This window comes from Pseudonaja textilis, chromosome 14 (assembly GCF_049901715.1).
Source record: "Pseudonaja textilis isolate UNSWEBS1 chromosome 14, rPseTex1.2, whole genome shotgun sequence".
NCBI classification, from domain to species: Eukaryota; Metazoa; Chordata; class Lepidosauria; order Squamata; family Elapidae; genus Pseudonaja; species Pseudonaja textilis.
In genome coordinates this window covers 5,605,392-5,627,836 of record NC_142003.1, presented here as the reverse complement: position 1 = coordinate 5,627,836, position 22,445 = coordinate 5,605,392, and the positions used below count along the sequence as shown (strand labels likewise).

General features: G+C 43.4%; 2 protein-coding genes and 1 long non-coding RNA gene across 3 annotated transcripts in view; 2 read left to right on the top strand and 1 right to left on the bottom strand.

Moving 5' to 3' along the window:
• Positions 1-7,529, top strand: part of POLR3E (RNA polymerase III subunit E) — a 28,014-nt gene extending 20,485 nt beyond the window's left edge. Inside the window, exons 19-21 of the mRNA XM_087912726.1 lie at positions 2,162-2,239; positions 3,398-3,523; positions 7,163-7,529. Coding sequence (XP_087768852.1) covers positions 2,162-2,239; positions 3,398-3,523; positions 7,163-7,228 — 270 coding nt within the window. The 3' untranslated portion in view covers positions 7,229-7,529. The remainder of the gene's footprint in view (positions 1-2,161; positions 2,240-3,397; positions 3,524-7,162) is intronic.
• A 2,387-nt stretch (positions 7,530-9,916) lies between these two features.
• On the bottom strand, positions 9,917-22,445 carry CDR2 (cerebellar degeneration related protein 2). The gene is made up of 5 exons (XM_026724144.2): positions 22,202-22,445; positions 15,815-15,927; positions 14,200-14,348; positions 12,382-12,537; positions 9,917-12,065 (listed from the first exon to the last, which is right to left on the bottom strand). Exons 1-5 carry the CDS (start codon positions 22,428-22,430, stop codon positions 11,189-11,191), a joined length of 1,524 nt encoding a protein of 507 aa, XP_026579929.2. The 5' UTR covers positions 22,431-22,445; the 3' UTR covers positions 9,917-11,188.
• On the top strand, positions 12,482-13,384 carry LOC148124678 (uncharacterized). The gene is made up of 2 exons (XR_015739557.1): positions 12,482-12,598; positions 13,311-13,384. It is a non-coding gene; the product is annotated as an uncharacterized LOC148124678 (long non-coding RNA).

Below are 22,445 nucleotides of genomic sequence, written 5' to 3'. Positions count from 1 at the left end.
TGCAATTACTTTTAGAAGTGAATCTTTCTACTACCTGTATTAAAGTAGTAGTTTCTAAATTATTTTCATGCATCGTTTGGGTGTCTGTGTCAATGAACAATCTAAAACTTGAAGGAGTTTATAAACTGAAGAGTTTTGGGGGACGCCTGGATTAAAAATTAAAACTCCCCCAGCACAGGTAAGTCCTTGATTAACAACAATTAGTGACTGTTTAGTTTAGTTACGACTGTTAAACTGTTTAATTTTGTTACAACGACACTGAAAAAAGTGACTTAGTTAGTTTGCTTTATTGTTATTGCACCTTGTACAACAAAATCAAACACCATCTTCAGTGCACATTATGACCATGAAAACAAACACAAGCATACATCCTTCACACTCTATACGTTGAATTGAAAACCCCTGGTATTGCATTAATGTCGCAGTATACAGTAGAATTCAACAGAGCTACTGCCCTGGGATAAAAGCTGTTTTTCAGCCTATTTGTCCTTGTTTTTATTATTCTGTACCGTCTGCCAGACGGTAATAGTTAAAAAAAAAGGGGGTTCCCAGGATGAGATGGATCTTTGAGAATCTTTTGAACTTTCTTAAGGCAGCGGGAGCTACAAAGCTCTTCCAAAGAGGCGAGAGGGCAACCCATGAACTTCTGGGCAATGACACTAACCCTCTGGAGTGCTGTCCTATCTGCCCCTGTGCAATTGGCAAACCATACAGAGGTGCAGTAAGTTAAGATACTCTCTATAGTGCAGCGGTAGAAGGTCACCAGCAGTTTTTCATTCCGTTGTTTTCCTGAGAAGGCTCAGGTAGTATAATTTCTGCTGGGCCCTTTTGACCAGGGCTGCAATGTGAGCACCCCAGGTCAGGTCCTCTTTTAGGGTAACACCCAGAAACTTAAAACTGGCCACTTGCTCCACTCGGTCTTTTCTCTTGTTGTGCAATTACCTTTAGAGGTGAATCTTTCTACTACCTGTACTAAAGTAGTAGTTTCCAAATTATTTTCATGTATCATTTGGGGGTGGGGTGTCAATGAACAATCTAAAACTTGAAGGAGTTGATAAACCAAAGAGTTTGGGGGATGCCTGGATTAAAAATTAAAACTCTCCCAGCATAGGTAGTCCTTCACTTCCAACAATTCATTTAGTGACTGTTTAGTTTAGTTACGACTGTTAAACTGTTTCATTTCGTTACAACGGCACTGGAAAAATGTTTTTTTTTTTCCAATGAGTCAAGTTGCCAAGCCTCCAAATTTAAATCTTGTGACCACGAGGATGCTTAAATGGTCATAAGTGTGAAAAACGGTCCTAAGTAAATTTTTTCGGTGCCGTTGTCATGAATGAACTATTGGAAGTCAAGGGCAGTGCCTGTATGGGATCTGAGATCCATCCAAATATGGAAACATCCAGTGGATTAAACTTCTTAAAAACATGAGTAATAAGAACCTGAGCTTCACAGCTTGTTTCAGTGAAACTTTTCTGTTTGTGTTCCTGGAATTTACCTGAAGCCATTTTGTCTGCAAGGGGGGTGGGTGGGAGGAGATAGTAACTGAAGTTCATTGGTGGAGTAAAAGGGCTGTTGAGCAGACAGGTTGTGATTTATAACAGGACCTGAGCAAAATAAACAGGAATAAACTATAAGGCAGTGTCAGAAGCTAAGGCAATTTTGGTTGTGAGTCACAGCTTTGAAGCAAGCAAGTTTCCAAACTGGGAGACATTTTCTTTTGCTCCCTGTAACACTAGATTACAATAATGTTGTTGTTGCTCTGTCTGCAGTTGCAAATATCCTAGGGGGAAAAAAAATCTGCAGCAAGCAATTGAGAAACAGGATTTTCTGCTTTTTTCCACCCTCCTTCCGGCTTCTCCTTTTACTGGGTCTGATTATGCATGCTGGGCTGTCAGCAACCTAAGCCATGATCAGGGCGAAGACCTCAGATGCATGTATAATGAACTACACAATGCCCATATTTAAGTGGGCAGCCGTGCTTAAAAATATTCAGGTTGCTCAGGTCTTACAATTTGTCAGTTATGGTTGTCTTTAAAAAGATAGTTTTCTTGCAGAGTTGAGGTGTTGGAAACATCACAAGCTTCAAGTTTTTAAGCAAACCACGGATCTGCTAAGGAGGACGTGATCTTGTTCGGTGTGTTTATTGAATTTTTTTTTTTAGTTTCCCCCACAGACCACAGCGTTGCCCGACGAACAAAAGGTGTTTGCACTTTGGGAAGCTGGCGATGTTTATGACCAGGTAGGCAAGAAAACTAGAACTATTCTCCTGGCAAAGTTTTGCACGTTAAAAGTTACTCTCTAACTTGGAAGTTAGAGAATCTTCCGAGTGGAAATCAGGTGCTCTAAAGCAGTGGTTGCCAACCAGTGGACCGGGGACCACTGGTGGTCCGTGATAAAATTTTGGTGGTCTCCATTGTCACCTGCAAAGCATCCCCCAAAGCAACTAATCCAGGCTGCGTAGGAACACAAGGCTTGCATCGCTTGCATTGCGAACACTAGGTAGTGAGGAGAGGAGGGAAAGGGTGGAGGGGGAACTCGCCCCACACGCCCCATGTACCTGGCCTGGCCACCGGGCTGCTTCTTTCCGCTTCTTTCTTCTTATGCTTTTGGCTGTGCGCAAGGAAAGCAGCAAAAGTCTTTCTTTCTCTCCCCCAAACTCCGCCAGAAATGAGTCTTTGAGACCCTGCAAGGCCTCCTGCTCCAAGAGGCTGCGCCGGTGTGACAAGTCTCACAAAGACTTATTTCTGGCGGAGTTTGGGGAAAGAAAGAAAGACTTCTGCTGCTTTCCTTGCATGAAGCCAAAAGTCTCTCTCTCTCTCTCCCCCTGAGAACGGAACTGGAGACAGTATCCTGCGATCCCAAATAAAGAACAATCGATTGGTAGGAAAACGGGGTGGGGAATTTTCCTGCAGACTTTTGGGGGATTTTCCCAGGATCGCTGGTCAGCGGGATTAAAAATTATGAGTTTGGTGGTCCCTGAAGTCCAAAAGGTTGGCGACCCCTGCTCTAAAGCAAGGATGTCTAACCTTGGTAATTTTAAGACTTGTGGACTTCACCTTCCAGAATTTCCAACACGCTAAGCAACACGATTCTTCAGTGTTTTGCATCTGATTTTACAATCTTCTTTTGCCACAGTTGTTAACCAAATCACTGCTGTTAAGTGAAGTGCATGGTTGTTAAGCAAATCTGACTTTCCCCATTGATTTTCCTTGTTGGGAAGGTCACCAGTGGCAATCATATGAACCCAAGATGCTGCAGCCATTGTAAACACATGCCGGTCAGCTTAAATTAATAAGTAAATTCAGCAAATGAAGCCAACGTTTCTTTCTATCAATTCTGATTTAATATTTCTCACGCTTGGTATTTTTCTTGCTGTTTCTGTCTTTTTTTCCTCAAGCACCGGCAAATTTTGCTTGAAATCTTTTCCAAAAATTACCGTGTGCGTCGAAACATCATCCAGAACCAACTGGCCCAGGAGTATGGCGAAGAACTAGACAAACAGGAGGTGGATAAAGTTTTGAAGGTAAAGTTTTACTTATGTTTAAAGCAGTGTCTGCAATGTAAACGCTCTGGACTCTGTTTAACTGTTGATTGGACTGTCATTCATGGTGGACTCTAAACCAATGGTCACCGACCAGGGGGCCGGGGGCCACTGGTGGTCCACAAGAAAAATTTGGTGGTCCGCAGATTTAAAATTATGAGTTTGGTGGTCCCTGAGGTCCAAAAGGTTGGCGACCCATGTTCTAAACAACAACATAAATCAAAGGTGTCCAACCTTGGCAACTTTCGGACTTGTGGACTTCCAACTCCAGAATTCTCCAGCCAGCATAGAAATCAAATATAAATACAGGTAGTCCTTGACCTATGACCACAATGTGAAACATTTATTAATTAACTTTTGCCTGATTTGATGCTCTCTCTTGCCACACTTGTTAAGTGAATCAGTGCAGTGGTTAAGTTAGTAATCTGGTCATTAAGTGAATCTGGCTTTTCCTCTGACTTCGCTTTGTTGGAATGTTGCAAAAGGGGATCATGTGACTGCAATCGTCATAAATACGAGTCAGTTGACAAGCGCCTTGAATTTTGATTACATGCGCCAGGATTCTGACACTTAACCCCGTTTAAATCATGAGTCTCTAGCCAAACTCCAAAAAAGATTTATTGGGAGTTAATGTGCCAGCACTGCCTGGGTGTAGCTGACTCTGAGACATCACTCATTGTCACCTTTGACCCTGGTTTACCCCCACCCCCTGGGTGTATCATAATTCATATTCTCCAACGGGACACATCCATAGCCCAGAGTCACCTATCATGTTCTCCAGTTAGAATTTTTTGCAGCAGAAACTTCAATCACCTAGAAACTATCTTTGAAAAACATTTATGGAATGCAAGCTTCCACACTTCTTCCCCCTTCCTTTCTGTTGGCAACTCTAAAAAGACCACAGAAATATTTTATGAGTTGACAACATGATCCTAGGGATGCTGCAGTGGTTGTAACTGAAAAATGGTCATAAATCCTCTTTTTTTAGTACCATTGTAACTTTGAATGGTCAGTAAACAAACTTGTAAGTTGAGGATTATCTGTGATGACCCAGAGTATCTCAGAAATATAACAAAAACCAAAACGTAACTAAAAGTCCTTTAATGCCTTCAGCTTGGCTTCACTGTTTCATTGTTCACAGTGGAGGAGGAGTAAACTATTTTCAAAATAACATTTCAAAGGAAAGAAACGCAGTTCAAATTCAAAGAGCCGATAACGAAGCAAAAGCCAAAAACAAACCGGACTGAATAAAGTTCCACGACAGACCAGGATAGATAATTGCCAACTTTAGGGAGATAATGAGGGACAGTCCGTTGGAAGAACGCCAACCAAGATAAATCTTCTTTAGGAATAAAACACTTTAGTCTACGCAGATCCAAACTCTTATGCAGATCTCACACCTGCAGCCCATGAAGAGGATCGTGGCCCTCTCCTCCCAAGTAGACCACATTTTACCCTGATCCTCTCCTCCCTGCGTGCCCTAGGATGGATAAGGGATGGGCCTGGGTTCTTCTCTGACTGCTCAGAGTCCGTCTCCACCAGGGGCATGACGCTATCTGTGTTTTTCTAAATAAATCTATTTATTTCTGTTTCTAAATTTGTATGGCCGCCCACAGTCACTGACCCTGGGCAAAAATAAACGACACAGAGCAGCCCTTCTGTTTTAGAGGCGAAACTTAAAATCACTCTGAGAACCTGTACGTACCTGCGCATCTACTTATAATTCTGAACTGAACTAAGGGTGTGTATTTAGCGTTACGATAGCCCAAGGAAGATTCTCATGGGACGCGGCCTTTTATGTTCACCCTTTTTCCCCCCGAGTCTCTTGTGTAACAGAACTGCTGGTTGACCTGAAGCGCTGGGAGGAATTTTTAATTAATTTTTTTTTTTCTATATTTGGTGAAGCAACACAGAAGCTGCCCTGGGTTGCACTCCTGCAAAGGTATCGGTGTTCCCAGGTCTCTAGGTTGACCAAACTCGTGGGGTTGATCCCTGATCCCTTTCGTTAGTTGCAGCTGGGAGAAGAGGATATAAGTGCGGCGTTTGCACTCAGCTCCTTTCTGGAAGCAAAGCGTGCATTATCTTTGTTGAGGCTTATCTGGGTTTTGACATCCTCCCAACTGTGGTTGTTGCATTATCTTGTAGAAGTGTGCAATTTATCATCCTGGCCTGCTGTGTTAATTACTTCAGTGTGATTTGTGTTGGTTTTTTTTTTTAATTTCTAATTATCTTTACTTTGGGTTCGGACTGCATTTACTCCCTTCACAGAACTGTTTTTGGAAGAGTTTAATATCCAGGTGAGGATAATTAGACATTGGGGGCCAAGTTGGAGGCATTAAAGGGAATTTATTCTACTTTTGTGACTTAGTTATTTTTGTGTCACGCCCGGGTCATCACAGCGAACTTCAGTCTACGCCAGTCATGGTATTTAAATGGGTACCTGGTTGTTTGTGGCTTTTGAGTTGTTGAATTGGGATTGTCCTTCAGATCTGAATGCTGTCTAGAATAGATACCAAAAGTCAGAGTGATTTAGGGCTGTTGAAGAGACCGCAGAGCCCAGATGTTTGCAAAAAAAAGCAGCTGGCACGTGTCTCTGTTTGCTTTCATCTGTGGGGCATGGTGTTAATTATTTAATAGCAGCAATTAGCAACTTCTTGTTTTTGGAGGGACCTGTCATCACGCTTCCAGGCAGATAGGGAGCTAAAAGCACTGTGCGTTTTCAGACTTTTTTTTTTCCCCAGAGGTGAGAAATGAGATCTCATCAAATCCCCTTGGAAATGTTTGAAGGAGGCTTGTTTATTGTCTCTGAGGATCCCTGAATATCAGTCATTGCCTTGACAGCACCACAATATTTTATTTTTTTATATATATACAGATATTTCTCTCTTTGGGCACAATGAGAATATATCTGCCAGAAAAAAAAACCTCTGCATTGGCAACAGGAAGGGCATCCGGCCAGTAAACACTCGGCTCCATTCAGTTGCCCAGTCTCCACAAGGAATTATGGGGTCGCTATAAGAAGACGATGATAAATAACTGCTAAATGAGTCCACAGATTTATTGATCTTCTCTACTTGAAGCTGGAGGTTGTCCTGAATTTTGTAATTACCTCAGATCAATGTTTCCTCAACCGTGGCCATTTTAAAGACACACGGACTTCAACTCCCAGAATTCCCCAGCCAACCTTCTATTAGCACCAGATCAGTTCTAACCCTGGCTGTCTTTTGGAAGCATCCTTAAACCAGGACCTACCTACCTACCTTCCTTCTTTCCTTCTCTTCCTCCCTCCCTCCCTCTTCTCATTACCATCTTCCTTCCTTCCTTCCTTCCTTCCTTCTTTCCTTCTCTTCCTCCCTCCCTCCCTCTTCTCATTACCATCTCCTTCCTTCCTTCCTCCCTCCCTCCCTCCCTCCCTCCCAGGTTGTGGTTGTATAATTTGCAATGGAAACGGTGCGTGAAAATCTGTGGGGGTTTTTTGGTGTTTGTTTTTGAAAAGCCATGAATGCTAGTTGGGTTCAACTCTTTGTTTTCCACGGCTTCAAGTTGCTGCAGAATGTAAATTCAGGGCAAGCTTGTTTGATTGCAACCGAACGTCTGACCGGTTTCTTCCTTTTCCTGCAGGATTGTTGTGTAAGCCAAGGAGGCATGTGGTACCTCAAAGGGACAGTCCAGCAGCCAACTTCTTGACGGTGGGAGTCGCTTTGGTTGCATCTGGTTTCATCCCGGGATGAACAAAGAAACAAAGGAAGACTGCCGTGCTAGCTAATTCGCAACGACATTCAAACCACTAATCCTGGTTGGACTGGGGAATCTGTATATGTTCCCCTAACTTCACTTGGATCCCTAAATATCTATATTTCTCAATCTTACTTAGGACACAACTACGACATGAACAATCCTTATTAGGGTGGCTGAACCGTTTTATGAAATCATGATCAAACGGTTCATTTTATAATGGGTGCCAATAAATTTCGAGTTTGCAGGCGGAGATCCGGATTTCATCTTTACGCGGTACGGTCTCCTTTCCCATCGCTGCCCCCCTCCCCTCTGAGGTTTCTTTGTGTAACCGTGGGCACCTCTTGGAGGGCATGGCATCGGTTGGTTCAGTTCTGAGTTTCATAAAACTCGCCGGATGCAGAACAAACCTTCTAACTGGTTTTAAACTACCCTGTTTCCTTTTTCAGAGGTGGCTTTGTTCAGATTTAACAATGCAGGCTGGGTCTCCATTGCAGCTAAACCCAGTCATATATTCCCCACCCACCACTCCTGTTTTCTGTAATGAAGCAGGTGGCATTCTTGCTTTGCACGGGGTCGGGCAAAAAGACACTTCAGTGAAGTTGGCATAGGGCAGTGGTGGCTAATCTTTTTGGGCTCCTGTGCCAAAAATTGCGCTCGCGTACCAGCACCCAGAGGCAATATGTGCGGGCTCCCTCCCCCATGCCCTACGCGCATACGTGTACAATTTCCCCCCGGCGCCCTTTTACCTGCTCTGCGCCTTCCAGCTGATTTTCAGCCCGTTTGAGGCCTTTTTTGGCCTGCTAGAGGCTTGAGGGAAGCCTCTGCAGGTTTTGCAGGCCAAAAAATGGGCCTGTTTTGTCACCTGTATTTCCGGAAATACAGGAAGTGATGAAACGGGCCTATTTTTCGGCCTGCAAAGCCTGGAGAGGCTTCCCTTAAGCCTCTGGCAGGCCGAAAAAGGCCCCAAAATCAGCTGGCAGGCACGCGCATGCGCAGTGAGTTAAATTTGCCTGGGGCTTGCATGCTGTGTGCGCCACGTGTGCCATAGGTTTTCCATCATGGGCATGGGGAGTGAAAAGGTTGACATATCGGGAAGCAAGTCCTCAAGCACCCCCTTATAGCCCGTTTTGCGGGTTGAAATGGAAGATTAGTGCAGTATATTCTGAAGAACATGAAAGATAATGGAAACAATAGGTAATCCTCAGTTTATGACCGTAATTGAGACCACAATTCTGGCTGTAAGTTATGACGGTCATTACATATATTTTTGTTTTGCAGTGGTGGTTAAGCAAACTTGTAGTTGTTTACCTTGTTAACCAAACCCAGTTTGCTGGGGGATGTTTGCTGGAAATGGCACAAATTGTAGTCATGAGACTGAAGGTGGCCTAGAGATCAGAACTTTTCCAAATCCTAACTTCAAATAGTCTCTAAATGAGAGGTCGCAAGTCAAGGACTACCTGTATAGAAGTCTTTTAAGAATGACTTTTAAATGATCTTTTTGCAACATGATCTTCACATTCTCAAACTAGAATGTGGCCATTGGACACAATAAAAATCTAGGTAAGCAATTTGCATAGGAATGAGACATTAATTTGTGTTGTGTAGGCATATATGTAATCAGCCAGCGCCCTTTCTTTTAGACACTAGCTTTAAAACCAAAACTGCACTCTAGTTTTTAAATTTGTTTCACAGCTTGTGGCAATCACATGTCTTGTTTGATAACTTTAGAATGTGTGAAATTGTTCAGAGTCACCATAATTCATCAAAAACAAACACATGGCCCTGGGATAAATTGCTTAACAACTTCTCCTCTTCCAGAGAAACTGTCCAATTTTACAACTCCAAAGATCTACCGAAACAGCCAAGATTTAATAACTTTATGGAACAGCATAAATATGGAGTGGTCTGGTGGCCTAGAGGTGACTCTCACTTCACAATAAGGAGGCTGTGAGTTCGATCCTAGGTAGAGGCAGATATTTCTGTCTGGGCACAATGAGCATATATATCTGCTGAACGAAACTCCACCGGCCAGTAAACTTGCAGATTCATTCAGTTGCCCAGAGTCCACCTCGCAAGGGTCATTAAAAGAGGGTGGTGATGGTAAGTATGGAGGACATTCCAATTTCCAGGGACATCTTATTTCATGGAAGCCGGGCCACAATAAAAGATCTGCTTCCAAAGTCCCATTGATGCTGTGAAGCCCAAAGGTCACCCTTGAATTTTATCAGATGGGCAGAAGTGGTCCCAAACCATGAAGGACCTTCAAAAGAAAGGACCTTCAAGAAGACAATCGGCACCGGGAGTCAACTAGTCTTCCATGGATTCATTCAACCAGCATCCATAACTACTTGAACCCTTCTGTTCTGGGTGTATCAGGTACTTCAGAATGTACTTCAAGAGGAACTGCACATGAAAGACATTGCACAAAGTCCAAATGAGAAAGGACAAAAGGTGTAACTGAACAGGACCTCCCAATCCAGGAAAAATAAGTGATGCACAAACACCTCTTTCTGCAGGACACCCTCTCTTTAAAATAATACACATCTGTAGTCATCATCATTACACCCTTCTCCTGCACCCTTCCTTTGGTTGCAGTCAGCAGCACATGAAATGCACCCACCAGAAACCAGCACAGACTTAATTGCATACAGGATTTATTTGCCTTTTGCAAAACACCCAGTAAGACCAAACAACTGGTAGTAAATGGAAATACACTGTGTGGCAGAGTCGAGTTTCCACCTGGAATCTTTTAATCGAAGCAGAACAAGCCACCCTCAGTAGATAAGGCAGGTGAATTTGTAACAGCAGCCAAGAGTTTTAAAACTGCAATTATGTTTTTTTTTTCCTTCTGGCAGGCAGCTCAAGTTCTTTTTAAATTAGGAATGCAATATGAAACAGATCCCTTTTCTTTGGGGAAAAAAAACAAGTCACCTTTTGTGACGCTGATTGGCAACTGACTTATTCGTGTATAACTTGAAGAGAACTATTGAAGTTCGTGCTCTCGTTTTTCTTAAAAACTCAGAACTCCGGGAAGGGGGGCTTTAAATTCTCCACTTGTGTTCCCAGGAGTTTCTTCTGACAAAAATAGTAAATGCTTGTTCTAAAACTACAGAGTAATTGGACCTTGCAAGAAATGCGAGTTTCTGCAGGAGGTTTGTTTAAAAGGATGAAATATTATCACAGCATATATTTGGCCCATTCAACATACAGCATATTTGCTGGTATGATAATAGGTGACTTTGTGGCTTAAGCTGATCTAAATTCTTACCAATGTGGCTTCCAGTTGGATGTGTGGTAGACCATTTCCAGAAAATCAAATCCTTGAAGACACACTGGATGGATTTAAGTTAAAGTGAAATTGGAGGTTCTGTTTTTATTTTGCTTCTATGCTAATAAGTTTAGTTTTTATGTGGGGGCTGTTTTGTAATATTCAGTCTTCTAATGGTTGACGCACCAGGAGTTTTTTTTAACCAAATTATACACTCATATATATTGCAATTGTATGTGACAATGGCACACTACCAAAAAATCACCTATATTTTGGTTTTCAACCCCAGGAAGTATCTTAAGTCCAGAAGAGTTGACATTGTGCATATGCAACCTGTGCGGTTCTCATTTCTATAACACTTCAGGGTTTTTTTTTTCCCAGCAGAACTAGAATTGTTGAGTTGCGTAACAAAATTAATTTATAAACTGGTTGTGAGAGACTCTCCCTCCAGAGGGAACTTGGCTCAGGGCGAGAGGGAATCAACCAGATTCCAACTCAGTAGGACGAACCAAATGGATCCAACCCATTTTACAGAAAATCTGCCAATCCTGAGCCAAACTACATCTTGTTCCCTAAGAAACATTAAAAGGACGACATCATGGGGGAGGGGGGGATATTATTTCGATGCCCCGCTGTACTTTTTAAGGATATTGAGAAGAAAAAGACTTATATTTTGCCCGATGTTCATCAATTTCCTTTTTAGTTTCTTCAATACGACTAAAGATCTCCTTGAAGAGAAGTTTGTATTCTGGAGACACGTTGGAAGAGAAGTTGGCTGAATCAGCAGTCAGGGCATCGGGTTCCCTAAGACCCCCATTGAGGGGTACGCTCCCGCCATGGACATCTTTGGGACGCTGTCTGGAAGTCTGCACAGCCTTGTGGTCCAGCAATTCTTTGTCCCTTTGGCACTTCTGCAGAAGCTCTTCATACTTGACCTTCAAGGCGTTGTATTGGGCGTCGACCTCGTTGAGTAGAGAAACGCCCCGTTGCTTGACCGCTTCTGCCCTCCTGATGCAGGTCTCTTCGTGGCCTTTGAAGAGGAGGTCCTCGCCCGCCGTGCTGCTAAGCAAGCTCTCGCTGCTGCTCCTTTTGAGGGACCTCTTCTCAAATTCAGGAAGGATGAAGGACGTGCCGTCCCAAAGACCATGGTTGAGTTCTTTTTCTAAGGGTTCTTTGAGGGAAATGAAAAAAGATTCCGGGGCCAGTTGCTCCATTCTATTTGGACAGGGGCTTCCAGAATGAAAGAGCTGCTTCATTTCGGCCACTTCCGTCTCCAGTTCCTCCGCTCTCGCCTGGTACACATGGATGTCCACCAGCTGTTGCTCCAGATCTGTGTTTTCCTTCAGCAGAAAACCGTACTCTTCCTCCATAGACAATCTCTTTTCTTTCTCTACGCTGAGCTGAGTTTGTAGGAGAGTTACGGCCTTCTTCAAATTCTGGTTTTCCTCTTCTACGGGACTTAGTTGACTATCCATTGATATAATCTTTTCTGCAAATATATGATCATAGACAAAATACCTAGGGATACACAGAAAGAGAGAAGGGGAAGTGCTTAGTTCGTTTTTGCCCAAGGAATCTCATTCCCATCGCATTTGAAAACATCAATCGCACGGTTACATTACATCTGGAAGAAATCGCCCCAAAGTAAAAAAGATTTATTTAAACCTGGAATATCGGTTTAGCATTTCAAACATCAATTTTCAATCAAAGCATGCCACGGCGTCCTCCTCGCATGGAAACCAACCATTGGGAATTTTTGGCGGGAATGTTGGCGTGTGGTCAACATTAATTTTCAAGGTCCTCCATATTCTCGCTTGGTGAGTTTACTACTTACTTGCGGAGATCGTACAGTTCTTTCAGGCATGGGAAACTCTGGACCGACTTGGGCTGCTCGTAGTTTACGTGGCTTTGCCCAGAGGTCTTCAACTCTTCCACCTGCCTCTGAAGTTCGTCAATGTGAGTCTGGAGGTTCTCAATGGTCTCCGTGAGACTGAAAGGGAAGTTTGGAAAGCCCATGAAGCAGCACGGATACGGCCGTCAAACTCCTTCAGGTATCAGAGATGATTGCACCTGCTCAAAAGTACAGTTTGGTGTTCTCCTGACTTGGACCTCTCATAGTACAGTTTGGTGTTCTCCTGACTTGGACCTCTCATAGTACAGTTTGATGTTCTCCTGACTTGGAACTCTCAAAGCATACAGTGTTTCTCCCAAAATAAGACCCTGTCTTTTTGCCACCAAAAAAAAAAAGGTACCAGGTCTTATTTTCGGGGGAAAGTCATCCACTGACTAACCTCACTTGCGTGCGTCACCCCCAGCCTGAGTTTTCGCTGTCAGAGGCCTTCAGGACCTTCTTCTACAGCCGGCAAGGCTTTCCTGAAGGCCTCTGCAGCTGATAACTGAGCTCTGGATCAATCCGGAGCTTTGTTATCAGCTACAGAGGCCTTTATCAGCTGCAGAAGGAATGGGCCAGCAAGGCAGGTGTTGGGGTGCGCGAGGCCTGGTTACAACTGTCCAAAGGTAAGTAGTAGGGCAACTCCACCCCCATATCCCCACCCTAGCTTAATTTTTACCCGTCCACTCTGGAGTGGGTGGGATCCTAACTAGGGCTTATTTTGGGGGTTGGACGCACATGTAAAAATTCAAAAATTACTTTCAGGGTAGGTCATATTTTGGGGGAAACAGAGTAGTTCGCTATTTTCCTGACATGGTCCTCTCAAAGTACAGTTTGATATTTTCCTAACTTAAGACCTCCTTCTCCCTCAGTCACCAGCTAACAAAAGGAGTCTTGTGAATATCACATCTCCATACTCCAGAGAAAGACAGTTTTGTTTTGTTTTTGTTTTTAAAATCAGGTTACAGATTGGAAGATTCAAAAGAACTAGCACTAAAGTAAAATATGATACAGACATTTCTCCTTAACTTCTAATAATCTTTTGGAAGCAGATATGGTATGAGTAAAACTCAATGGTGGTCTGGTAACCCCTTTTCTGAACGACAGGCAGTCCTTGATATACGACCACAATGGAGAACAGAATTTCTGCTGCTAGGTGAACCGGTTGTTAAGTGAATTGCGACCAATTTTCTGACTTTTTTTTTTGGGGGGGCATAGTTGTTAAATGAATCGATGCAGTGTGACTGCAAGGATTCTGTGTAAGAGTGAAAAACAACCATAAAGAATAGAAAATAGAATAGTTTATTGGCCATTTTCAGTGCCCATGTGACTTTGAACGAATCGTTGTAAGTTGAAAAGTACCTGCAACGTTGCAAAGTTTATAAAAGAGTGCAGGGACCTTTTACAATCTGCAGCTAATGGAATCTGATAAACTCATCATGGCGTTGCTATCTGATTCGTTTTTCGTCAACGCATCGGATGAAGTAGCCACAGCTCATGAAAACTCGGGGCTCCTAACACAATTTCTCAGTTAGAAAAATGGCCTCCAGTCTTCTCCAGGTTTTCAGGAGTGAGATAGGGTGGACAAAAGGAGCTTCATGGGTGAAAAAAGGAAGCACAATCATCTTACAATCCATTCCACCACTCGAGGCCCTCGCTTGAGATAACCCTGATAAAACCGGACAAGGTCCATGATGAATCTATTTTATAATAACCTGGCAGATAAGGGGAAATTATTCTGCCAGCAGCCAACTTAATTACCTTCCTATCTTTTGCTGGGAGGCCCGGCTGTCAATGACCAGTTTTTGATTCGCATCTTCCAGCTCTCTCGCCGTGACGTCCAGTTGCTCGTAGACTTTGGCGTGCTGATCGTTCATTTGACGCAGAAGATCCACCTGCTTGGTAAGATACTGCAGAATGAAAACAGGTACAGGTATTAAACCAGCCTCTCCGGAGCGACTTTCATCATTTCAAACACGGGGAGTTGTCTTAATTTTAGGACTCGGGACATCATCGTCCTCTTTTTAACATAATCCCTGTCTGGGGCAACTGAATGCAGCCGAGTGTTTTACTGGCCAGATGCCCTTCCTGTCACTGATGCGGAGTAATATTCAGCAGATATATTCTCATTGTGCCCAGAGAGAGAAAAATATCTGTCTCTACTTAGGATCGAACTCACAGCCTCCTGGTGAGTTGTGCATGTGTGCCATTAGTATATGGCGCTAATTGTTTCATTAACAAGAAAAGCTTTACGTGTCAAAGAGGTGATGGAAACAAGGTGTTAAAATCCACAGCTGTTTCAGCAAGCTACTCAGGTTTCAGTCACTCTCATACTTAGTCCTCAACTTACGGCCACAATAGCAATTTCTGGTGCCATGTGAGACGTTCGTTGCATGACCTTTGCCCTGTTTTATGACCTTTCTTGCCACAGTTGTTAAGTGAACCTCTGCAATTCTTTTAGTTAGTCACACGGTTCACTGAATAACTGCAGTGATCCTCTGAATGGCTACGGGCAAGATTGGAAAATTGGGCCTTGCTTAGGCACATAAATCCTGGCTCCAACGGGTTGCAAGCTAAGGATTAACTAAGGCCTGCAAGCAAACCACCCAGCTCAGAGGGCATTGCGGACTGCACGAAATGAACCAAAGGTACGTCAAATTGGGTCCACACCACATACTCAGCCCCAGAAATCCCTGCAACAAGATTATCGAGCCATGAAAATAACATTCAGCAATTTAGCAGTTCAAATCCCACCAGGCTCAAGGTTGACTCAGCCCTCCATCCTTCCAAGGTCAGTAAAATGGGGACCCATATTGTTGTGGGCAAGAGGCTGGTTTGGTAAACCGCTTAAAGAGGGCTGTGTAAAGCAGTATATAAGTCTACCTGTTATTGCTATCTACATCTGTCCTCATCTGGCCTGGTCTGAAAATGAGCAATCAGACCTAACAGATTAATTTTCGACTGTTCCTCCAAATAAATGGAAGACGTTCCTAATGAAGAATTCCCAATGAAAAGGCATTTATGAGTTCATACATTTGCAAGTCAAATTTATGTTGGAAAATGTGGGATTTAATCTATGCTCATTTGGCATCCAAGTAAGATCTGCTCCGAAGTGCGACTGTTTGCATTTCAGGCTTTAAAAAAATGGTCTAGATTTAAAACTTGTCTACAGGTGAGATGGTACAACACCCTAAGTTGAAAGTAAACCCCATGGTAACGCAATACGTGTTGACTCAGCTCCTGATGGTCTCCACTTTTACGAATCTTGGTGCAAATATGTTTGATGGCCTGCCTCACCATACTTCTACATTATAATAGCAAACATGCAGAGCTGAAGAGGCAAATAATTCAATTTTATAGGGCCATCTTCGGTCACCTCTATTTCCTGCAGTTGTTCCTGGTTGGTGGAATACATCTGCTGCAGAGAGGACTCCAGTTCCGTGTTTCGGTCCAAAAGGGTCTTCCCCAATTCAGCAGCAAGATGAAGATCTACAACAAATAGTGTGTATGACTTTATTTAAAATGCACTACCTTATTTTAAGTACTGTATAGGCATTAAAAATAAGCAAGTACGGTTTAATTTCTAGAGGAATAAAGGTTTGCTTCATTCAGAGAGATTAATGGCACATTTCAGAATCTATAGCGGGTTTTTTGGGGTAACAGATATCAAAGTTGCTTTATTATCTAAAGTTTAATCTATGCTTCTTACTTTGCCCTTCAGTGTCTCACTGAAATGTGAAAAATCGTGAAATCCTTTCAGGATAGGTTTTGATAACAGATTGCACCAGGTAATTCTATTTTTCACCCTTTTGTATTCAATTAACCAATCTACAGAGACCCGTAGAATTAACAGCCACAAAGGCAGGAAACGAACAAGATAACGTTTTACTGTGTGGCCCTTAGAACAAGTGGTTTCAAAACACCGCTTTTGTTTGGTGTTAAAATGCTGGCTTGCTCCCAGGGAATGCAAGTTGTTTTTAAACAGGCCAACTTTGCTGGTATTAAGTTGGTACAAGTTTCATCACGCAAAGAACTGGCAGATTGCAAAAAAAGACTTAAGGAGCTTAAAATCTTTTCCCATTACCTGTATAGCATGCAAAAGAACTTTTGCTGTTCACAATATTTTGGTTGACCGGTGGTGAAATTCATTCCAAAGGTTGTCATGTTGACAAATAGTACAACAGAATAAACAATCTCTTGGAGAAACTAAATGCCCCAGAACAACTGTAGCACCTCAACATGTCCTTCTGCTTAATTTTAAGTTCTCCATTTGCTCTGTTTTGGTTAAATGTTTGCACTTAAATGTTTTTTTGTTTTTTGTTTGCAAATTAAATGTTTTGGAAAGCAGCTCACTGATGCTACAAAAACTGCTACAACTCTGACAATTTGAAATAGGAGATATATATACACACACACATACATTGACTGGAAACTAAACAAGGGACATCAAACCTTAAAACAGACTGATGCGTTGTAATTTCTCTATTGCACCTTTGTGTAAAAAGTCTAGGAAACATACTTGGGATTCATAAAATGTCAGAGACCTCAAAGCTGGGACAATTTCTCTTCTTTGGTGACTACAAGCTATGGTTCTTGATCTCAGACGGACTGCAAAGTTATCACTGATGCTTTTTGCAAAACGGTCGAGCCAGAATTTGGTGTAATCCTTTCTAACAATCTGAAGAACTGTCAGGAACACAGATGGTGATGATTTGCCCAGGTAAATTAATAGTTCAAAGATCATTACTGGCGTACCAATAACTTCCACGCTATTATTATATTCTGTGATCTGTCTCGAGCAACATTCAAAATGATTGTAAAATTGGGTGCGATTCATTTAATAGTGTCTTGCTTAGCGATGGAAATTCTGCTCATAAGTTGAGAACTGTATTTGATGAGATCCCTTTCTCCAATCTGATTCTCCTCCGGATGTATTCAAGTTCTAAATTTGAATGGGAGTCAAGAGCTCCGTACTACACAGATACACCTGGTAGCAGAAATCCATTTTCCCACGTTTCCTTCCACATAGTTTCATAGCTGCTGTTCCAATTCCAAGCGAGGCTTCAATAGTATCTTTGATCATCAATTACAAAGCTGTGGAAAATCCCCTTAAGTCTACTTCTATTACTACAAAAACAATCCACCTACGTACTCCAAAAATGTACTACCGCCTGAAGTTGTGTATCTCTTTTCAACACATCGCTTGTGCTAAAGTCTGCGGAACCTATTTCGGATGAAACATTCCTCCGGAGAATATTGAAGCTAAATTAGCTGCATGTCTTAGCGTTTTTACCAGAATGTTTCAATTTTAAGGCGAACTGAAGTTCAATTGAAGGTACTCAGCAAAATTATATGGTCATCTTGAGTGGATAACTAGCAAAGGAATTCATCTTCTCATTATCTTACAATGTTACATTATCTTACAGCTTGGAGGTCGCGAAGCGCTAAGCAAGAATATGAAATTTGAGAGGCATTCAGAAAGACACCTGACTCAAGGACTACCGACAGTCCTTGAGTTACGATCACAACTGAGCCCAACATTTCTGTTAAGTGAGAGATTTGTTGAATGAGCTTTGCCTAATTCTAAGATCTTTCTTGCCACGGTTGTTAAGTGAATCACTGCAGTTAAGTTAGTACTACGGTCATTGAGTGAATCTGGTTTCCCCTTTGACGGGCACTGCAACCGTCATAAAAATGAGCCAGTTGCCAGGCCTTTGAATTTTAATTATGTAACCATGAAGAGGCGGCCGTAAATCACTTTTTTCCACTGCTGTGGCAACTTTGGTCACTAAATGAATTGTTGTAAGTTGTGGTTTACCTGTACCACACAAGAAATAATCATTCTGAAACATCGTGTAAAGCCATAATACAACAACATGACCTGCCACCAAGTCTGGAAAATGAATCATAAAACGCCACAATCCCAATATTAAACGGCAGGAAGAGCTTGCAAAAATTAGACCAAAGTTCAGAGTACCATAAAAGAAAACAGGTTTGCAATGTTAATTGTTGTGAAGGAAACAGTGTGCATGATTGTTGATAAATTTCTACCTCTCAGATAATATAATCTTCTAGCTGAATATGCAATTTAGATGTTGCAACTGGTGCAATATTTCTAACTGGTTATCTTAAGCAAACACAATAGTCCCAATGGTTCATTATGAATTTGTCTTTAAAAAAAAAAAAAGACACTTCCACACTTTGAAACTGACCTAAAACTCACTTAAAATGACAGGATGTGACAACAGCTGCATTTTCATTGCATCCAAAGCCAAGAAATCGGGGCTGTGATTCATAATTTAAAAACAAACAATTTGGAGAATAAACATCTTGGCTTAAATGAATGTATGTCTCAGATATTGCATCATCAATCGAGACAGCCAGGAAAAGGGAAAATTGTGAGCCCTATTTGAAGAAAGTCCTTTGTGTAAAACATTCCATAAACAATGCATTATCTCAAAAGTATGCCTTTTAAACAGCAGGCTTTTACAAATGCTAAAAGTGAAGGAGAGATGTTTTCAAAACAGATTTGTTACACCTTTGAAGGTCAGGTAAGAATATTTCCCTTCAAAAATATTTCAATAGTTTTTCCAATATCCAAAGAAAGACATCTGATAATACAGAAAGGCAAAAATGTAATTTGTTAGTCCTTAAAACAGAACTAAATACAGAGCAGAGGCACCAGTATCGTAATAAAAGCACTTATTATTTTTATCTGCACACAACGTGTCTCTGGACTTCACACCCAAATCCTGTCGCTCCTCTACACTGTACGCACCATCGGAGCGACTAGGCAAATTTATGGCATACCCAAAGTCGTGTGCAAAGCTCTAAATTCTAGAGAAAATCCCCCCTTCCTTCCAATCCTATGGAACATGGGATAACCCTCATTGTAAATTTAAATTTAAATACAGTAGTAAAATATATCTCTGGAGATTCTCAATCATCCAGGTTCATGGTTGAAGAACAGAAATAAAGGATGGATGAGAAGCAAAATGTTTTGAAGAAAGTCCAATAATAAGACATCTTTAATTTTTTTTTTTTTTTTGCATTTCTTCTTTGCCAATTAACCTAGAATCGGAATATTGCACCATCCATAGACTCAAATTCTCTTTGCATACCTGCCTTAAACTATGGGAATATCCCCCAAAGCTAAAAGTTCATTGATTTGCAGCTTTCCAGTAGCCTAACCTTCGTTTGGAAAATGCCTTTCGTAGGGTTTAGCTCTATTACTCCCAAGCAAGCAAGGATTAGTACTCCGGCTGAACCCAGGATTTAAGTTTCCAAATTAAACACAGCAAGGAACCAGGCTTAGCCATCTTTAATTGCATTTAGAAGTCTTTCCTCAGGCTTTCGAAGAACATTATCTTCAAGGGCAGGGTTTTTTAACCTCAGCAATTTTTAAAAGGGTTGGAATTTAACTCTCATGATTCCTCAGCCGGCAGGCTGGCTGGGGAATTCTGGGAGTTGAAGTCCAGACATTTTAAAATTGCTGACCTCTAGGATCTTCTGCCCACATTTATTTATGCTTTGTAAAACCCAGTTTCTTTTTCTGGCTCTTTCTCTCTTTCCTCAGCCTCCCTTCCTCCTTATCCACCAAGTTCACATCCATCTTTCTCCTTAAAGGGGCTTCCCAGCTATGCCCCTCCCTCTATTCATTGTCCTCCTTCCCCACCCCGCTTTGGGGGGCCCCCTCCCCGCTATTCTCCTTTTGACCCCTTCGGCTCTTTTAATGTTCGCATTTCCCCCTTTATTCACGATGAAAGGTCTTTTTATAAGGCGGGGGTCCCTTGGAGTGTTATTCTGATGGGAATAATAGAACAGGGGATAGGGTGGAGGAACAAAGAGGGCAGGACAGTTGCGAGCGGAAGGAAGGGAGGAAGGAAAAAAGGGTGACAGACAGAAGGAAGGAGAGAAGAGTGATGGAAAGAAGGAAGGAAGGAAGGAAAGAAGGAGAGGAGGAAGGGAAGAACGGTGATTGACGGAGGAAAGAAAGGAAGATGAGAAGAAGGAAGGAAGAAGGGTGACAGAAGAAAGGAAGGAGAGAAAGAAGGGAGAAGGGTGACTGACGGAGGGAAGAAAGGGGAGAAGGAAGGAAAGAGAAGGGTGATAGAAGAAAGGAAGAAAGGAAGGAGAGAAGGAAAGAAGGGTGATAGAAGAAAGGAAGGGAAAAAGGGTGACTGACGGAGGGAAGAAAGGAAGGGGAGAAAGAAGGAAAAAGAAGGGTGATAGAAGAAAGGAAGAAAGGAAGGGGAGAAGGAAGAAGGAAAGAAGGGTGACAGAAGAAAGGAAGGGAAGAAGGGTGACTGACAGAGGGAAGAAAGGAAGGGGAAAACGAAGGAAAGAGAAGGGTGATAGAAGAAAGGAAGGAGAGAAGGGAGGAGAATGACTGACGGAGGGAAGAAAGGAAGGGGAGAAGAAAGAAGGAAACAGGGAAGAGTGATGAAAGGAAGAAAGGAAGGAATAGTCCGGCTGGGGACGATGGAATTCCTTTCAGCAGAAAGCGGGGTAAGGGCAGGTGGGCAGAATTAACCAACCAAAGATGAGAGAGGGGAGAGGAAGATGCCCACACAGGTGAGCAGGAAGAATTAAAAGACAAAGCCATTGTCTTAAGGGAGGACGGAGGGACAGAAGGGGCTAAGAAACCCCCACTCAGTTAAGGAGGCAAAGGAAGGGGTGACCCCCTACCAGCCCCGACCCGCCGTGCCACAGCTACCCAGCCATTCCAGCTGGGGAGGATGGGGACTGGAGTAGGAAGGAGGCAGGGAACTCTCTACAGCTGGAATCCACCCCACCTACCCCCTCTCCTCTGGATTAGCCAGGGGGTGATGGGAGCGGGGGTCCCTTGGCTGGAGGAGCGCGTTGGGGATGATAGGGAGCCTTCCCACGCAGGATAACAGGAATAATAGGTGTTGGAGTTCCACCCTATTTCCACCCCCCCCAAAAAAAGACTAAAGGATGTTGGCTAGAAGGTAGAGTTGCGTTGGGTGGGGACAATGGGCAGTGTAGTCTGAAGCTTGAAGTTAGCGCACAGAGAGAAATGGGAAGGCAGAGGATAATAGGCGCTGGAGTTCCAAACCTTCTGCCGCAGCCACAGAGGATAGTGGGGTTGGGTTAGTGGGGGACAATAGGAAGTGGAGTCCAGGACTTGAGCTCCGCAAGGAGAGGAGATGGGAAGGGGGAGGATAATAGGCACTGGAGTCCCATCCCCACCCATCCACCCAAAGAGGATGCCGGCTAGAAGGAGGGACTATGTGTCGGTTGGGGATAGTGTAGTCCAGGGCTTGAACTCAGCAAGGACAGGAGATGGGAAAGGGGGAGGATAATAGGCACTGGAGTCCCTCCACCCAAAAACAACATTGGCTAGAAGGTGGGGTTGGGGATAATAGGGAGTGTAGTCCAGGGCTCAGCAAGAAAAGGAGATGGAAAAGGATGTTGGCTAGAAGCTGCGTCGGTTGGGGTTAAGGGGGAGTGTAGTCCAGGGCTTGAACTCAGCAAGGTCAGGAGATGGGAAGGGGGGAGGATAATAGGTGTTGGAGTTCCCCCCACCCAAGAGAACATTGGCTAGATTAGAAGGTGAGTTTGGGGATCATGGGGAATGTAGTCCTGGCCTTGAGCTCAGCAAGGAGAGGAGAGGAGAGGCGGGAGGATAATAATAAGCTCCGGAGTTCCAACTCCCAAAGAAATGGGGCTGCGGCGGCTGGGGATAATGGGGCATGTAGTCCAAGGGAGAAGCAGCAGTCCCGCCCGCCCGCCCGCTCACCTTGCTGCAGGTCCTGCTGGTCGTACCACGGCTCATCCTCGCGTATCTCGAACTCCTCCACCAAACTGTCGGTGAGCATCGCGCCGCCGCCGCCGCCGCCGTTCACCGTCCCTGCGGGCGCTTGGCTGCGCGCCGCCTTTAAAGCCGCCCCCGAGCGCCTCCGAGCGCCTCCGGATTTTCCCGAACGCCCCGCCCCGCTGCTCCCGCGGGGCTCAGGAGGCGGGTCCATGAGGACCGAGCGAAG

What these genes read in the sequence shown, in the direction of transcription:
- CDR2 (XM_026724144.2), bottom strand. Translation starts at nt 22,430, where the DNA reads ATGGACCCGCCTCCTGAGCCCCGCGGGAGCAGCGGGGCGGGGCGTTCG. An exon ending in CCAGCAGGACCTGCAGCAAG is followed by an intron (nt 15,928 to 22,201) that starts GTGAGCGGGCGG and finishes TATTTGTTGTAG; the next exon opens with ATCTTCATCTTGCTGCTGAA. An exon ending in AACAACTGCAGGAAATAGAG is followed by an intron (nt 14,349 to 15,814) that starts GTGACCGAAGAT and finishes TTCATTCTGCAG; the next exon opens with TATCTTACCAAGCAGGTGGA.